Source organism: Erythrolamprus reginae, chromosome Z (assembly GCF_031021105.1).
Source record: "Erythrolamprus reginae isolate rEryReg1 chromosome Z, rEryReg1.hap1, whole genome shotgun sequence".
Lineage (NCBI taxonomy): Eukaryota > Metazoa > Chordata > Lepidosauria > Squamata > Dipsadidae > Erythrolamprus > Erythrolamprus reginae.
Genome location: NC_091963.1, coordinates 56625154 through 56643238, shown reverse-complemented (window position 1 = coordinate 56643238; position 18085 = coordinate 56625154). Strand labels below are relative to the sequence as shown.

Sequence of the window (18085 nt, the reverse complement as noted above, 5' to 3'; positions counted from 1 at the left end):
ATGTCCTCAATTGGTCTCTTCTGCGCATAACTCTGCGCCTGCGTGGGTCCAAGACTTCCGCATCCGAATCGACCGAAGATAATGGAGATTGGCTTCTTGGGCTGTGTGCCAAGCCCCCCTCTTCCAAATCACTCCCACCTTCTTCTTCGTCCGAGGAAACTGCACTACCTGCCTCTGTCGGCAATAAAACAGGCCTATGACATGTTGATGTTTCCCCTGCATCCACCTCCACATTCCTTGGGGCAGGAGCTGGGCTAGAGCCAACCGCAACACCATGCATACATCTATTGCATGAAGTGGGATTCTCTGAACAGCATTTTTTCCCCTCTTTAAGTTTGGCGGTGTTTAGTCTACTTGTTTTGTCCTTTTTCAGCCACCTGAATGGTGTGGGCTTTTAGCCAGTTCGGGATTCTGCCTCTTGGCTGGGCTGCACCTGTTGAACAGAAAACTGTATGACAGCAAATGCCCTTGCATTAAGTTGAACTCAGGCACTTCCTTAGGTTGAGCAGTTGTGGTTTGCAAGTAATAACTTTCAGTATAACGCACTATGGAAGCCTAGTTACTGGTAGTCCTCAACTTACAACCATTTATTTAGCTATCATTCAAAGTTACAATGGCGCTAAAAAAAGTGACTTATGACCATTTTTCACCCTGAAGACCATTGGCAACATCCCCAATGATAAAAATATCTGATATCTGGGTCACTTTTATGACAGTTGCAGTGTTCTTAAGTCATGTGACCCCCTTCTGTGATCCAGTTTTGTCACCCAGTCACATGAACTTTAAGCCACCCCTGGTCATATGATCATCAAGCAACTCCCACCTGGTCACATGGCCAGCAAGCCACACCCACAAAATAAGCCATGCCCACAGTGGGGTAGTAAAAATTTTGGGAACCCTAGCCTGGGCTTAGGGTTTATTAAAGACGGGGATGAAGAAATGATGCCACTCCTTTCCAAGGACCTAGGAAAAGTGGAATAAAAATAAGTGTAGGTGTGTATGTATGTGTGTGAATAACAGCCCAGCATAGCTTCAGCCACAAACAACAGTTGCTGTTATTTTTGCTGAGAACTTCTAAGCTCACAGCATTCTTTAATAAATGCTAACAATAACAAACAATAATATACAGGATTAAAGGAAGAAAGGTGAAATCAGAGGAGGAAGGAAGGAAGGAAGGAAAGAAAGTGAAATTAGAGAAGGGGGAAGGAAGGAAAGGAAGGAAGGAAATGTGAAATCAGAGGAGGAAATAGCTAAGTGGGTGGGTAGGTAGGTAGGTAGGAAGGAGGGAGGGAGGGAGGGAGGGAGGGAAGATGCAATGGCCCTCGAGGCTACTGCACTACACTCTCATCATTTCTGAGTTGTGCTGTTAACAAAATCCAGTGCACCAAGGAGAAGTCAAGTTGTGAAAGAGTGATTGAAATTCCTCACAAAACATCATTATTCAGGTTAAATTGTCATGTTGGCACTTTGTGATAAGTGGGTTTTGGGTTGCAGTTTGGGCATTCAGTCCCTAAAGCTGCCCCAGAGCTTCCTGTTCCTGTGCAAGAATCCTATTGTTTGCTGTAGGGGGTCATGTGCAAATCCTAAGAGTTTGTCTGAGATAACCCTGATTGAACTGGGTGATGTCATGTGATGTGTGCTCTGCTGCTAGACAGGTAGAGGGCTATTATGACCTGGAGCAGAAGTCCCCAAACCTTTTACACAGGGGCGGGGGCAGTTCACTGTCCCTCAGACTGTTGGAGGGCAAGACTATAAAAAAAAACCTATGAACAAATCCCTCTGCACACTGCACATACCTTATTTTAAAGTAAAAAACAAAATGGGAACGTATTATTTAGAGGGGGGGAAGAAGTCTGAAATTCATATATGTTTATGTTTTGTTTTTAATTTTCTTTTGTTAACATCTGATTGGCTATACAGGTTTTTTTGACTTATAGAAAAATGTATAAAGAAAGAAGGAAGCACTTTGGCATAATGGTTAATAAGTTAGAAATATAATTGATGTTGTACTTTTTGAAGGAACATTAAGGAGGGAATTTAATTAAAAGGAAATGAATGTAACTGAATGACAAAATTAGAAAAAAACTTTTGCAACTTTTTTGATGATTGATAGCAAAATTCCTGGAAAATTAGATGGTACACCCCCCCCAAAAAAAACCAGTCCTTCCTTCCTCTGTCCCTCCATTCCTTCCTTCCTTCCCTCCTTTCTTCTTTCCCTCCTTCCTTCCTCTCCACTTCTCTTTCCCTCCCTCTTTCCCTTTTCTTTCTTTCTCTCCCTTTTTTCCCTCTCTCTCACAAAAACGAGCCAAAGCTCGTACGTTCTTGTGGGGCCAGCACGGTTTTGCTGCTGCACCTGTGGAGGTAGCAAAATTGCATCCGTGTTTCGGCGATGTTTTACCTGTGGCTCTGAGCGCGATTTTGCTACCTCCACAAAATCATGCCGGTCCCGCAAGAACTTACGAGCCGCGGCCGCGAGCGCAGTTTAGCGTTCCGGCTCGTAGCCCACTGCTGCTGCTAATTTTCTTCTTTCTTACAATCATATTTAATCAAGGCAGGTTAAAAACATAACCTGATGTTGAAATCCAAAAATGTCTGTTTAAAAGGCAGATTTAAAATTATGTTAAAAGCCAACAGTTTGGGCTCTTTTTTTCTTTCCTATGCCTACAGGAACTTCCAAACAAGTCAGTAGTTCACTCCATTTTTCGGTAAATCAGTGATTCTGTTCACACAACACGAGATTAATTAAAAACTCTGTGACTGCAGAAATAATACTCTAAACTCCATGAGTTTTAATCTTTATTATCATATTCAGAGTATTTTGAAAATGCCCAAAATGCATTAACAAGAAACAGCAGCATACAGTTCAAATTCGGGCCATAAACTCAGTTGAGAGTTCCAAAGTTGCCACGGATTGCCCAGAAATTTATTTTATTTTTATTTATTTCATTAGTTAAGTACGTATTTATAGTATACATAGATATAACATTGTTTATATGCAAAAGATGGGTAATGATAAGAGGGAACATTTGGACAGGGACGGTAGGCACGAGGGTACACTTTATTATCGGCCCACAATCAACCTACATACACCATACAAATATAGTTTAAAAAATGAAGGCAAACAAGAAGATACGCTTTCTCAGATTCCTGTCACATGATTACGCATGCACAAGAAATAATTGTTTGAATTCATCCAATTGATTTTATTCTTTTAGAAGAGCAAAAAGAGCGAATAATGCACATGCGTAATATTACTTGCTGTTGTCAGACAACACGACCCTTCTATCCAGTTGTCCAATCTTTGCTCTACACAGCCTGCACTTCGCCGCGAGTAGAGCGACTGAGTCCCGCCTCTTCCTCTCGTGTACCTGCGCAGTTGGGATATCTCGAGACATCCGGAAGCTGTTCTTTCTCTTTTCGCGAATCGACTCGTGTGGCAGCCATCATGGTAATCGCGGGCGCATAGCCGAGGCTTTATCCATAGAGCTTTTCTTAAATCTCGGTGAAGTCGAGGGTGGTTGTGAAGGGTTTCGGGACAGTCTTCATTGTCTCCGGGCTGATTTAAACCGAGAAAGAGTGAGACGGAAAGCCACGGAGAGACTGGCCTAAGGTCTATCGTGGCATAAATGGAATAAATGGTAACGGGAGGTTAACTAGAGACGGAGGTGGGATTTTGTCAGCTTTTTAAATCATTCTCTAATGGTGGGGAAGATCGAATAATAATAATAATAATAATAATACTCGACCATGGGGAGAAAATTATCAACAGAAGTTTTTTAGATTTCTGTAAGTTGTAGGGCCGCGTGTCTGCAAATTCATGATACGTCTCACCACACCTAAATGGCTTTGGGCTGAGAATATGTTGTATTATAATTTATTTAAATTATTTCAAAGTTCAGTATAGCATGTAAAGAATTTGCTTTCTTTGAACGACTGTTAGAAGAGCTACATAATTCTATAAACTTGTAGGGTAATTAATCATTTGATGAATTAAACTTTATCTGATTAAGGTTTTCAAGCGCTATGTTGAGATTGGCCGAGTTGCTTATATTTCATTTGGACCACATGCAGGGAAACTAGTTGCGGTAGTTGACATCATCGACCAAAACAGGGTAAGTGTTACCGTGTATGCTATATGTTTCATAAGATTATGAATTTATCTATGGTAGATAGCCGTGATAAAAAATTGCATTTAGGACTGGTTATTTCATCCTTTAGTCCACAAATAGAATAGTATATAAAACTTTATTTGGCCAAGAGTGATTAGGCATACAAGGAATTTGTCTCCTGTGCAGAAACTCAGTGCAAATATAAAACAACAGAATATTAATAATAGCAAGATTTAATTTAATTAATTTGACTTTTTTGCTGCCCAATCCTGTTTACAACAATAAAAATGTGATACAATGCTACAAAATGTTAACAAAAGTCAAATATTAATTAATAAAAACAATACAACCCCACTATAAAACAATAGAACTTGATTATAAAACTATAACCAACTATCCAATGAAGCACCCATGCATATCATATCAAATCAGTTACAATGCTGCCATTTACGACCCCCAGGCCTGCCGGCAGAGCTAGGTCTTCACAGCCTTTCAGAAGGCCAGTAGGGTGGTAATAGTATGGACATGGGGGGGGGGAGCAGGGCAGCCACAGAAAAGGGTGTCTTCTGCGGGCCTGCTAACCTGCACTGCTTGGTCAATGGAACCTGGAGGAGGCCAACTCTGTGATCTAATTGGTCTTTGGGAGGTACGTAGCAGGGGACGGTGGTGTACATATTCTGGTCCTAAGTCATGTAGGGCTTTATAGGTGATAACCAACACCTTGAATTGTGACTGAAGACTAATTGGCAACCAGTGCAGCACGCAGAGCCTTGATGTTATATGAGTGTACCTAGGTACACCTATGACAGCTCGCGCAGCTGCATTCTGGACTATCTGCAGTCTGCAAACACTCTTAACCCTGCTGTTCTGTTCGCAAAGACTATACACTTGTATGTATATGACCCGGACCAAAAAAGGTTTATTTTAGGTACTTAGATTTGGTCTTTTTGAAACCTTTTTTCACTGGGATACTAATGTGAACTTTTCTGAACACAATGAGAGTAAAATTGAGATGAAAAATTAATGCTTATATTTTTATTTTGCTCATAAAAGCCCGCCCCTAGTGTTTTTGCAAATTTTTTCCAATTTATAAATAGTTTATCCTGCAACCTGCATACAATTTTGCTATATTTGGTGTTGGATGTTTATTTGTTTATTTTGCTCAAAAGGACCTCCCCCCGTTTTTTCAAGCATGTCACTTTATAAATTTTTCTAGGCCCCTAATTCCAAATATTTTCAATAACTTAGGCATTGAATTACTAGTTTGAATATTTCTGAACATAATGAAATGAAAATTAAATTGAAAAAGTGATGCTTATTTGTTTATTTTGCTCAGAAAAGGCCTCCACCAGGCTGTGCTCAATTTTTTCAGTTTACATACAAATTTATTTATTTATTTATTTATTCAATTTATATGCTGGCTTTCTCCTTAGACTCAGGGCGGCTTACAATATGTTAGCAATAGCACTTTTTTAACAGAGCTAGGCTATTGCCCCCACAATCCAGGTCCTCGTTTTACCCACCTCGTAAGGATGGAAGGCTGAGTCAACCTTGAGCCGGTGATGAGATTTCAACCGCTGACCTTCAGATCTACAAGGCAGCTTCAGTGGCCTGCAGTACAGCACTCTACCTGCTGCGCCACCCCGGCTCGATATGCTGTTAATTTCAAAATTACATACTTGTTTTTAGTAAAATGGATTTCTTTCATAAAATTAGTTGTCTGGCCATCATGTACTTGCTTTTCAAAAAGAAATTCCAAATATTTTCAGCCAAATCTATATAAAAACTGAAAATAATAGCACACAGCAAGGCCAAGGGGTGGTGGCCCTTTTGTGAGCAAAATAAATAAATAAGCATTTTTTCCCCCAGCTCATTTCTATTTTTCTTATGATCAGTAATGTTCAGTTTAGTATATCAATACCTAAGGGGGAAAATTTTTGGAGATTTGTAGCCTAAAAAACATAAACTGAAAAAAATGCTCCAAATCATTGGGGGGGGGGGGGGCTTTTCTGAGCAAAATAAACAAATAAGCATCAATTTTTTCAGTTCAATTTTCATATTATGTTCAGAAATATTCAAACTAGTAATCCAATCCAAAAAGTTTTCAAAAAAGTTGGAACTGGCAGGCTAAAAAAAAAAGTAAAGTGGCAATGATTGCACACAGCCAAAATGTGGTGTTTTGCTTTCTGAGTGAAATAAAAATATAACCATCAATTTGAAATCTTAGGGAATATTTTTCTGATGATCTGCAATCTTCAGTTTAGTAAATCAATGCCTAGGGTATTAAAAATATTTTGGATTTGGAGCCTTAAAAAAAAGGTAAGTGAAACTGATTACACACAGCCATAAGGGGGGAGGCCCTATTTCTAAGCAAAATAAACAAATAAGCATCAATTTTTTTCAGTTCAATTTTCATATAATTGTGTTCAGAAATGTTCAAACTAATAATGCAATACAAAAAGTTTTAACATTTTGATTTTGGAGCTTGAAATATATATATATATAAATTGAAAAAATTGCACACAACCAGGAGGGGACGTTTATGAGCAAAATAAACAAGCATCTATTTTTTCAGTTCAACTTTCATATCATTATGTTCAGAAAAGTTCAGGTAAAATGAAAACAATTGCACACAGTTGGGGGGGAAGGTCCTATTTCTGAGCAAAAAACCCCAATAAGCATAACATTTTGCAGTTCATTTCTATTTTTCTAATGATCAGGGATGTTCAACATAGTGATCCAACACAAAAAGGTAAAACAAAATTGAACTGGCAACCTGAGCTAGATAAAAATGAACAAAATTGCACAAAAACTCTAGGGGCAGCCTTTTGTGAACAAAATTAAAATATAAGCATTAATTTTTTCATCTCAATTTTACTTTCATTGTGTTCAGAAAAGTTCAAATTAGTATCCCAGCGAAAAAAGTTTTCAAAAAGACCAAATCTAAGTACCTAAATTAAACCTTTTTTTGTCCGGGTTGTATACGACCTGAATGGTACAAGTGTGACTTTTTTTGCCCAGCAAAATCTAAGGGCCCCCCATCCCCAAAAAAATTTCTCAAAAAAAGAACCCCTCACATTCTACAAAGTCATGAAATGATATGCAGGGAAAATTTTTTACAGGGTCTCAAACATATATATAATATAATATATAACTATACCACATGGATAAATAGAACACAATACTGTGGCTTTTTTTACTATGTAGCTTTCTTTTCTAGATAGCTGAGGTGTATTAGAAAATATGGTTATGTTAACCACCCAAAAAGCTATTAGTATGTATTCCATACTAGTTAGAGATCCCCCCCCCTCCATTTATAGTTAACATAAAATTGCAGGCCTCTTCTTGTAATTTTGTAGGCTTCCTTGAAAGAGCTGATGATTCAATTTCCTAGATGAGTATCCGACTAGGTTGCTTTAAAAGATAAAATCTTAGATAGGTGCTTCACAAAATTAGTTTCTGTAACCAGCCTGATTTACCCTGAATTCTTTAAAGTACTGTGATTGTCTGCACTGAATAAAAAAACACGAATCTTATAATTTGTTTTCCTAGGTATTTTTGGCAAGTTTATTTATAAACTCAATACTTAAGGAAATTCTTCTGTTATTTGCTAATACTGTATATAATTTACTTTCATTGTATTCAATAAAAGTACCCTTTAAAAGAATGCACATTGGTTTGTGATATGAAATACTTATATTAGTGCAAAGTAGTATTTATACTAGTTCTTGAGGCTCTTTTAAATCTTTATTGTGGTCTTTAAAAATTTCCAGAGATAGAAATTAAATTTTATTTATTATTTATAAGATTAAAAACTTATAAATAATGTTACTTGTGAGTATAAAATAAGCTGAAAATGAGGGGGAAATCACTCATGACCTTTAACTTTAATGAGTCGAGGTGGTCAATGGGTAGAGCGCAGTAGTGCAAGCCACTAAAGCTGGCTGCTAGATCTGCAAGTCTGCCATTCAAGTCTCATCACTGACTCAAGATTGACTCAGCCTTCCATCCTTCTATGGTGGGTAAAATGAGAACCCGAATTGTGGGAGCAATATGCTGGTCTGTTAAAAAGTGCTATTGCTAAGATGTAGTAAGCTGCCCTCAAAACTCAATTTACTTCTTAAAAACTGCTTTTAATAAATCTGGATTTCTTTGTAGCCTCTGAAAGTATTTTTTGCATTAAATGTTAATCTGGAAAATACATTTCTGCCTTGGTTTTTACAGGCTCTAGTTGATGGCCCTTGCAGTGGTGTCAGAAGGCAGGCTATGCCCTTCAAGTGCATGCAATTAACTGATTTTGTTCTGAAGTTTCCTCACAGGTTGGTTATACTTCAGTATTACTACCTCTAAATTTAAATCAAAGAAACACCAGCCTTACTTTTGGTACTGCAAGAATGCAAGAGGTTTTATCTTATCATTGTTGAAAACTTTTATGAGAAACAACTCTTGTATATTTATTCCCAAGAAGAATCCTTGATGTCAGCATGTTATTCTGTTTTTGTTTAACTTAAAGTAAATCATCACAAAATGATTGTACAAGATAAATATTCCTTTTTCAGAATTATGCAGCTATTTTACAGGTAGTCCTCAACACCAATTAATTTAGTGACCATTCAAAATTAATGGCACTAAGAAAGTGACTTATGTGTGACTTTCACATTTACAACTACTAAAGCACTTTGATAGTCATAAGATCAAAATTCAGACACTTGACAGTTAATTCATATTAATGACAGTTGCAATATCTCAGGGTCAGGTAATGTCCTTTTATAATCTTTGGACAAGCAAAGTCAATGGGGAAGCCAGATTGAATTAAAAACTGTGTTACTGTTTTAACAATGACAGTGATTCACTCAGCAACTGCGGCAAGAAAGGTTGTAAAATAGGGCAATATTCCACAAATGTCTCATTTTATAACAGCTTTTGGGCAACAGATTGTCATCGTAAATTGAGGGCTACCTGTACGTTCCAAAGCACAACACAATTGTGATTTTTAATATTACATCAGGTTTAACTAGGTTTAAATCCTTAAAATTGGCTTATTTAGAATCAATATTCATACATACTAAATATATGGGCTATTAGTAATCTTTGTTATTCCATATTTTTTATTTATATCCATATGTCTTATGTATGCCCTATGCATGGGCTGTTTCTGATTGGGCTGTTTTTCACCAAGCTCAGGCGAAAATGGCCAAAAATCAACTGGAGTTGACATAGGGCAACGCCTCGCGTGCCTTCAGATATGGTTCTACATGCCATAGATTCACCATCATTGCTCTAGATTGAATCCTTTTGCTGCTGAAGGAGCTGTGCTGTCACTTGGGTTTGTTCTGGACTCACTGGTCTTGGTAGATCTGCAGATAGAAGCCATAGCTAAAGAAATTTTTGCCTCTATATTCACTTATGCCTTAATAGTACAAAGAAGCCTTAGTTATGTTAGAACTTAATATGATAGAGACCAGGTAAAATTAAGAACAATTGCACTCTAATTTGTCTGCCTTATAAAATTGGGCTTGTTTAAGTTATTGTTACAGATAGTCCTAAACAATAGTAAGGCTAGTCCCTTAATTTTGACATTCTAGAAAGCCAGGGACACTTCTTAGTTAGGCATTTGATAGATTTGATAATCAATAGCAAGCCATTTTTAGCCATGTTACCTTGATCTAAGAATCCTGAGTTTATATGGATTGTTTATTTTATGTATAATTATGTAGGCAAACAATTTGCACAATTGAGTATTTTATAAATAAATTACTAAAGGTTTTAGTGTTCCTCTTCTATCAGTTCCAGGTTCCTGTTCTAATTTCAGGTAGTAGTATAATAGCACAATAGACTATAGTTGTTCTGTCATGCTACTGAAACAAGTATAACCTAAAACTCCAGGCACTTGTGTGTTCAATCTTGGATGAAGATTTTAGAAACCTCCAAATATATTTAAACTCATTATTATTATATGCATGATTTATAATAGTAAATATAATTTATATTCACTTTTCGTGAATTGAGATCAAAATGTTTATGAACCAGCAATGTGCTACTGCTGCCAAAAAATTCAATAGAGTCTGGCTGCATTAACAAGGGGATAAAAGAACTAGGGGTGACCTGATAGCAATCTTCCAATATGTAAAGTGTTGTGGTTGGCTCGCATCTGGCTCCTTTAATCATGGACTTTGAAGAGAATGAACCGGGTCCATCTGGGTATCAGGCCAGTGTGTTTATCAGAGGAATCAGAAAGTGTGAGTGAGTGAGAGTTAGGGTCTGTGGACTGTCCAGAGGCTGCAGACCTCCCAGCTGTGGTAATGTTAGATAAGGAGGGGGATATTGTGTACCTAATATTAGACACTAGAGCAGTGTTTCTCAATTATTTTCTATTCGCACCCCTAGGAAGAAGTAAATATTTTGGGGGCCCAACTCTCCACTGGGAGGATAGTTTGTAATATTCAGAACATTTTCGCTGAAATAACTCAAGCAACTTATCAGCATGATTGGGTGTAATGTGTTCAAGTAGCACTTTAATTTATTTGGCTTCATGCTGTTCACTGCTAACATCTTTAGACACAGTAAAAATACCGGTCTTTCCTCGTCTCCCACCATAGTCACAGTGAAGCCAAGCGCCACATGCGCTTTGTCATATTTCCTTATCTTAGCTTTTGGGAGACTTACATATGTTTCATTATCTCCATCTCTCTTCTCCTTTCTTTTCATCCCTGTTAAATATTTTTCCATGGTGTCTCTTAAGATTTGTATTATGCACTTCATATTTCTTACTCTGTGCTGTGTACTATTGTTTGGTGCAAAAAAAACCCTACTCCATTGCATTGGCTGCCGATCAGTTTCCGGTCACAATTCAAAGTGTTGGTTATGACCTTTAAAGCCCTTCATGGCACTGGACCAGAATATCTCCGAGACCGCCTCCTGCCGCACGAATCCCAGCGACCGATTAGGTCCCACAGAGTGGGCCTTCTCCGGGTCCCGTCAACTAAGCAATGTCGGTTGGCGGGCCCCAGGGGAAGAGCCTTCTCTGTGGCGGCACCGGCCCTCTGGAACCAACTCCCCCCGGAGATTAGAACTGCCCTTACTCTTCCTGCCTTCCGTAAACTTCTTAAAACCCACCTTTGCCGTCAGGCATGGGGGAATTGAAACATCTCCCCCTGGGCACGTTTAATTTATATATGGTATGCTTGTGTGTGTGTGTCTGTTAGTATATGGGTTTTTTTAAATCTTTAAAATTTTAAATTGTTTGATTACTTATGATTTGTTTCTACATGTTGTGAGCCGCCCCGAGTCTTCGGAGAGGGGCGGCATACAAATCCAAGTAATAAATAAATAAATACTCCCTGCAGCAAAAATATGTTCCCTGAGGTCACACACACACACACACCCCGGGGGGCCTGCCCCACTATTTCAGAAACACTGTACTAGAGTAAGAAGAATGCAAGGACGACAAGAGAATCTCCGGTAATGTAGATCTAGGCACTGAACATTTCTATGCATAGCTTGTCATCACAGATAGCATAAAAGGGGGATGATGGGAATTTTCGGTGCAGAAGTTCAATGTTCCTATATGGAGGGAGAGAACTAGAGCTGAAGAGTTTCTCTTTGAAATCCTTCTGTAACACTACAATCCTAGTTTTGGAAGGCATTTGTGGGTACCTCTCCATACCAATAATTAATGACTTGAATTGATGACTTTCTTTGGAACACTTGTTATCAGCTGTGCCGGTGCTGATAACACTGGCATTTTGGCAATCAAACTGACATTCTTCTGATTACATTGCTGTTTCCAGCACGTTTTTTTGTAAATAGACAAATATGCCTAGTGACTTTGCTTCCAAGTCTTCATTGGGGTTTAATTACTGCTACTTAATTGTGCCAGACAGAACATATGGGGCTGTCACAAAGAAGAAGGGGATGAACCTATTCTCCAAAGCACCTGAAGGTAGGAGAAGTAATGAGTAGAAACTTGTCAAGGAAAGATCCAATCCAGAAATAAGGAGAAATTTCCTGACGGTTGGAACACTTAATCAGTGGAATAGTTGTGGGCACTCCTTCACTGGAAGCTTTTAAGAGACTGGATTGGTTTGAAATGGTATAGGAACTCCTATACTACTTGATCCAATTCCCTACTTGAGGGGATTGGATTAGAAGACCTCAGTACTCTCTTCCAACTCTCATTCTGTTATAATTTGATATTTTTCTTTCTATTTTGTGGGGAATGTGGCGCTCTCCCTGGAAAAAAACATTTGTATATTTGTATTAGTGATGTTGAACCTGTGGCACACGGAGCCATATCTGCTGGCATGTGAGCTGCTGCCCTAGTTCAGCTTCATTGTGTATGAGTGTGCCGGCTAGCTGATTTTCAGAGAACCTCCAAGGGGATGGGGGAAGGTGTTTTTACCCTCTCCCAGCTGCAGGGAAGCCTTTGGAGCCTAGGGAGGGCGAAACACTAGCCTACTGGGCCCACCAGAAGTTGGGAAACAGGCTTTTTCCAGCATCCAGGGGGCCTCTGGGGAGTGGGGGCAGCTGTTTTTGCCCTTCCCAGGCATTGAATTATGGGTGTGGGCACTTGTGCATATGCAATAGCACACACCCATGCTGTTTTGGCACCCGAGGAAAATAAGGTTTGCCATCACTGACCTATACTAACCTATAGCATAGCATTAATAGCAAATGCAGCCATTGTATAGAATAAAATATAGAATAATAATTATTAGTGATGTTGTTTCTCTAAAGAAGAAAAGCAAAGCATTTTTGAAAATGTTTTGTGTGAGTTTTTTTAAGGGCCTAATATGGAAAGTTATTGTTGCTGTGATTACTATCTTATTTTTTTTCCTGTACCATCCATTAAATATTAGCAGAAAATTAGCAGTAATATATCAACTGGCATAGAAAAATAAATGTTTAAGTGATTTTAATATATGTTAATTTTAAAAAATAAAAGTAATCTTACAAATATATATTTTTTCTTTAAATACAGTGCTCGTCAAAAAAGTGTGCGAGTTGCCTGGGAAAAAGAAAACATTAATGAGAAGTGGAAGGCCACCAGATGGGCAAAAAAAATTGAGGCTAGGGAAAAGGTATGTGTTGGAAACAATACAAAAATGTAATACTTTAACGACATTTTGGAAGCAGCAAAATAATAAAGTACAATTAAGAACCCTGTTTCTGCTGTATTTGGTGCCAGTTAACTGCCTATGTAAATCAGTTGTTCAGCAAATACCTTTTTTAAAGTTTCTGCCATTTCAGATGCAGCAGACTATAGGCATTGGGAAAAAGTTTGGATGGAGATTGTCCTTTTTTCCTCCTACTCTGTTGTGAACTTGCAACAAAACAGGGCATTTGCTCCACATGGTTTCAACAATAGGAACTTGGAATAACCTTTTTATATCCTAACACAATCACTGTCTCACTCCAGCCTATGTAGAGCATTAAAGTAATAAAAGTACATAAATCATTGATTAAAAGATGCATATAGATAAAAGAAACATAAATGAATCTGCACCACTTTGTTGAATGCTCAGTCCCTTTACAGCCCTTTTTCTCTGGATGACTTGAGTCATTTAATAGTTCTTCAGTGAAGCCAAAAGGATAAACTTTAATCTGAGCTTATTTGGAAAAATATATGTAATTGTAATAAGAATATCAAAAACAAATTGTTTAAATAGCTTCAGTTTTATGTTCATATTTTTGATATTTTTATATATTTTATACTTGTATGCTAAGAGTTATATGATTGTGGTGAACAAAAATATAGCTTAGCCTGTGATTTAAGACACAGAAATTTCAGTGTGTGTGATTCCCTGATGCCTGTACTAAAGAGACATTTGCAGTCTTGTTTTGCTCTACAGGTCAATGACCGTATTAGTGACCACAATTGGGATCAGCAACTCCACTGTTAAGTGACATAAAATGCTGTGTCGTGTGACCACTAATTTAACAGGAGATGTTCTGGTTGGCGTTGTTAAATTAATTGTGCAAGGTTGTTAAGAGCAATATCTCATGATCTATTGACTTTTCTGTTCATTCTACTAGTTGCAAGATATCAATGAAGGCAAAAATATGGCAATCACATGATCATGAGATACATTGATCATCATAATTCCAAGCCAGTTACAGGAACCCAAACAGCAATACCATGACTATGGTAATGGTGCAGTTCAGTTTAAAACTAATTTTGAATGGTTGCTGAATAGTGATTAACAAGGACTACCTGTGTTGCACCTACAGCACACAGGACAATATTAGACCATCCTGTGGTTTTCAGATACTCATCTTTTTACAACATTTTACAACATATTGCCACGTTCTATGCAGCACCAGCATTATCTTTCATCTGATCCTTTGGTTTTTAAAAAAAGCGATTGTCCCTTTATGCTGATCTATATTCTTGATAAAGATGATTTTGAAAATAAAAGCTGTGTATGGGATGATCAGTTATATATTGCTAATGCATAAAGAAGTTGGCAGTTTTTGGTAAGATTCAGGAACTCAAACTTTGTCAAAAAAATTTTCCACAGAAAGCCAAGATGACGGATTTTGATCGTTATAAGGTCATGAAAGCAAAGAAAATGGTAAGTACAATTGCTATATTGTGTTCTTGTCAAATAGACTTTCCTAGCACTGAATATAATTGTTTCAGTTGTACGACAAAATCCTTAATTTTGGAAAGTACAATTTTTGCTTTATTAGTAGTAATAAAGAGGGGCGGCATACAAATCTAATAAATTATTATTATTAATAATAATAATAATAACAATAGTATTTTATTTAATTTATGGTGGAGAAAAATAAAAATCTTATGCCGGAAAAGTTTAATTTAACCTAAATTGCAGATTTGGGAATTGCATGTTACTTAAAGTAGATTGATTGGAGTAGTATCTAAATGTGAATAAAATGAATACACACCCAATGTCAACTCTTGATGAAGTTGGCTTTCTATTTTTAGGTGTTTATCTGTCTTTTGAAATAAAAAAGTGATATGAATAGGATTCTTCAGCAGTATTATAGTTCTGTTTTTTTCTGTAGAAATTAATTGAAAGCTTAATAAAACTAAATACTGAAATGTGACATTTTTCAGTTGCTCGTAAGTGAATAATTTCTGAAAATGAAGCATTGCCTTATAAACGTAATATAAACATAAACATAATTATTTTGCAGAGAAATCGGATAATCAAACATGAAGTTAAGAGGCTTCAAAAGGCAGCTATCAAGAAAGCATAAATTGTCAACAAAACAAATAATACTTCAATTAAATATGTACCTAACATGATCCATGACTTGCCTGATTTTTTTCTCTTGCTTCTTTCATCAAATTAACAAAATCTGAGTATTTATAGAACTATTGTGTTTAATTGAATAATCCTTAGTGGTACAAGGGTAGGAATGCTTCACATAAATTGGGTAGATAAATATTTATTTAAATGACTTGTCTACATTTAAAAGGTACTCATCTGAAGAAGCACAGTCATAACAGTGGTATAAAACATAAACACCATAAAATTAAAAAGGCTGTAATAATTATTCAAGCCAACCAAAAAACCCCATCATCTTCGAACACCAGTCTTACCCTCTCCTAATATTTGGGGCAAAAGCCAATTCTTTAACTCCCAGAAGGTTAAGAGCATGAAGGCATACTGGAACTCAAGGTGAAGGGTGTTCAACAGCTATTGCTGCTATGGAAAAGCATGTTTACTACTAGGTACTGCTAGATGGCAATATTTGAGAGAGGGCCTGGAGCATGTCTACTATGTCAAACAGATACAAAACGAGAGAGCAGTTTTATAAATCTGACCTGTCATGAATTGTACCCAGAAAATGAGCAAATCAGCTTGCACAACACAGCAAAGGGACTGGTTGTAATTTCTGGATGGTGTTCAAGCACATTACCATCTCATTGGGAAATAAATAGTGACTGATTGAACCAAATCTCTTCAGTCCTGGTATGCGGTGTGTGTGTATTTAGTCAGACATCAATTGTGCAAGTTCTCCTGCTTTAAAAGATGAGATGTCTGTAATTGACATAGGTAAACCTAAACTGAGACAATGAGAAAGTACATCCAGAAAATCACATTGCCTGATTTGGAACAAATTTATTTGGTGGAAAGTAAGTATTTGGTCACCTATAAATAAGCAAGATTTCTGGTTCTCACAGACCTGTAACTTCTTTAAGAGGCTCCTCTGTCCTCCACTCATTACCTGTAGTAATGGCACCTGTTTGAACTTGTTATCAGTATAAAAGACACCTGTCCACAACCTCAGTCACACTCCAAACTACACTTTGGTGAAAACCAAAAAGCTGTCAAAGGACACCAGAAACAAAATTGTAGCCCTGCACCAGACTGGGAAGACTGAATCTGCAATAGGCAAGTAACGTGGCGTGAATAAATCAATTGTGGGAGCAATAATTAGAAAATAGACGTGCAAGACCACTGATAATCTCCCTCAATTGGGGGCTCCATGCAAGATCTCACCCCATGGGGTCAAAATGATCACAGCCATGGCAGTCACCGCCTTGAGCCACCTGCAGGGCACTGGGCAGGCAGCAGCTCTGGAGGCACAGCTGCCTAAGGACTCCATGGGCACCACTCTTGGCTGCTTCAGCAGAAGTGACGGGGCAGGTGAAGCATGTGTTCTCTCCCTGAAGGGAAACTACTGCAGCTGTCACTTAAAGTCATTCACAAGAAAAAAAAAAAGACAATGAGACCGCCTGGCATGATGAGGCTGTCTAGGACGCTTCTAGTTGTGAGCAGAGACAGACACCTGCTCATTTCTCCAGCGCTCTGAAGTAAAGGCTTCCTCCCCATCCCGTAGCGGCGGCATTCGGCGGGCTACCCGTTTTTTTTTTACCCAGACTGCAGGAAGGGGCTGGAGAGGAGAGAAGTCGTGGGAGGCTGCGGTTTGAGTTGGGGCCCCTTCAGGTTTCCGAATTGGACTGTTGAATCACTGGAAGCTGTGCGAGCAGGCAGCCCGGGATCGAGGCCCGTTCTGGGAGGGCGTGTGCCTCCCTCTCTGAACCGCCCCCAAATGGCAGGCACCTGTCCAAGGGCCGAATCCTCGGAGCAACTGATAAGCACTCCAAAATGGTCCAGCAGCAGTCGGGGAAGCCCTGGGAAGCCTCCCGACGCTCATATGGTAGGCAGGGAATCCTCGCCGCCCACGCCGAAGCCGCAACTCATTGCACCGTCCCTGACTACGATGAAACAGGCAAGAAGCTCGGGGAGGCTCCGGACGCTCATACGCCACCCACGCGATGTCACCACCCTCGTAAGCGTCCGCAAGGGGGGGGGGCGAGGTGAATTGCGCGCTCTCTCCCTGAAGGGAAACTACTGGCAGCTGTGTGAGCAGGCAGCCCGGGATCAAGGCCCATTCTGGGAGGGTTCTGGCATACGATGCGCTGCAATGGGACGCTCCATACCACACCAACTGCAAGGGACTTCCATCCCTCCCCATTGCCTTCAAAGGACTCCGTAAGCCTGACTTCTCCCACACCCCCTCTTTCGCTGCCTTCCAAGGACTTCACTGGCCTTCTTTAAAAAAAAATAATTTTTTTTTAATGTAAGACAAAGCAAAACAAACAACATTTAACATGTAAAGGAGCTACAATTGCTCCGCTAAGTATAGAAGTCTTCTTAATACAGAAAAAAAAGACTAATTCTAGTTTAGATCAATACAAAAAAGTAAACTTGTCAATGAAATATCTCTATGTATACAATAATAACATAAAAATCTAAACTTTCGAATACTTTCGAGTCATTATGTAATTTTAGTTAAAATAATTAAAATCAATTAGTAAAAATAAGCTTATCTATCAAGTATCACTATATAATATATTCAACCTAGTAAATTTAACTATTCCATGCTTTATTTTAATATCTTTAATGATCCTTTTTTGCATTCCGCCAATTATAAACTTTCTCCCAAGTTTTATAAAATTCTGTTTCCACATGGTTATTTAACCGTCTCATCATCATATC

The 18085-nt window shown here is 38.3% G+C and overlaps 2 protein-coding genes across 5 annotated transcripts in view; one reads left to right on the top strand and one right to left on the bottom strand.

The window, feature by feature from the left end:
• NOD1 (nucleotide binding oligomerization domain containing 1) overlaps window positions 1-3344 on the bottom strand; it is a 217983-nt gene extending 214639 nt beyond the window's left edge. Inside the window, exon 1 of one of the 2 annotated variants that reach the window (XM_070726925.1) lies at window positions 3256-3344. The gene's annotated coding sequence lies outside the window, so the exon portion shown is untranslated. The remainder of the gene's footprint in view (window positions 1-3255) is intronic. The other variant, XM_070726919.1, reaches the window with a different exon arrangement.
• Window positions 1-15381, top strand: part of RPL14 (ribosomal protein L14) — a 91082-nt gene extending 75701 nt beyond the window's left edge. Inside the window, exons 2-7 of one of the 3 annotated variants that reach the window (XM_070726931.1) lie at window positions 3315-3448; window positions 4011-4112; window positions 8334-8428; window positions 13090-13189; window positions 14630-14683; window positions 15270-15381. In XM_070726931.1, coding sequence (XP_070583032.1) covers window positions 3446-3448; window positions 4011-4112; window positions 8334-8428; window positions 13090-13189; window positions 14630-14683; window positions 15270-15332 — 417 coding nt within the window. In that variant the 5' untranslated portion in view covers window positions 3315-3445 and the 3' untranslated portion in view covers window positions 15333-15381. Of the gene's footprint in view, window positions 1-3215; window positions 3449-4010; window positions 4113-8333; window positions 8429-13089; window positions 13190-14629; window positions 14684-15269 lie in introns of all 3 variants that reach the window. The other 2 variants (XM_070726930.1, XM_070726932.1) reach the window with 2 other exon arrangements.
• Window positions 15382-18085: the final 2704 nt, after the last annotated feature.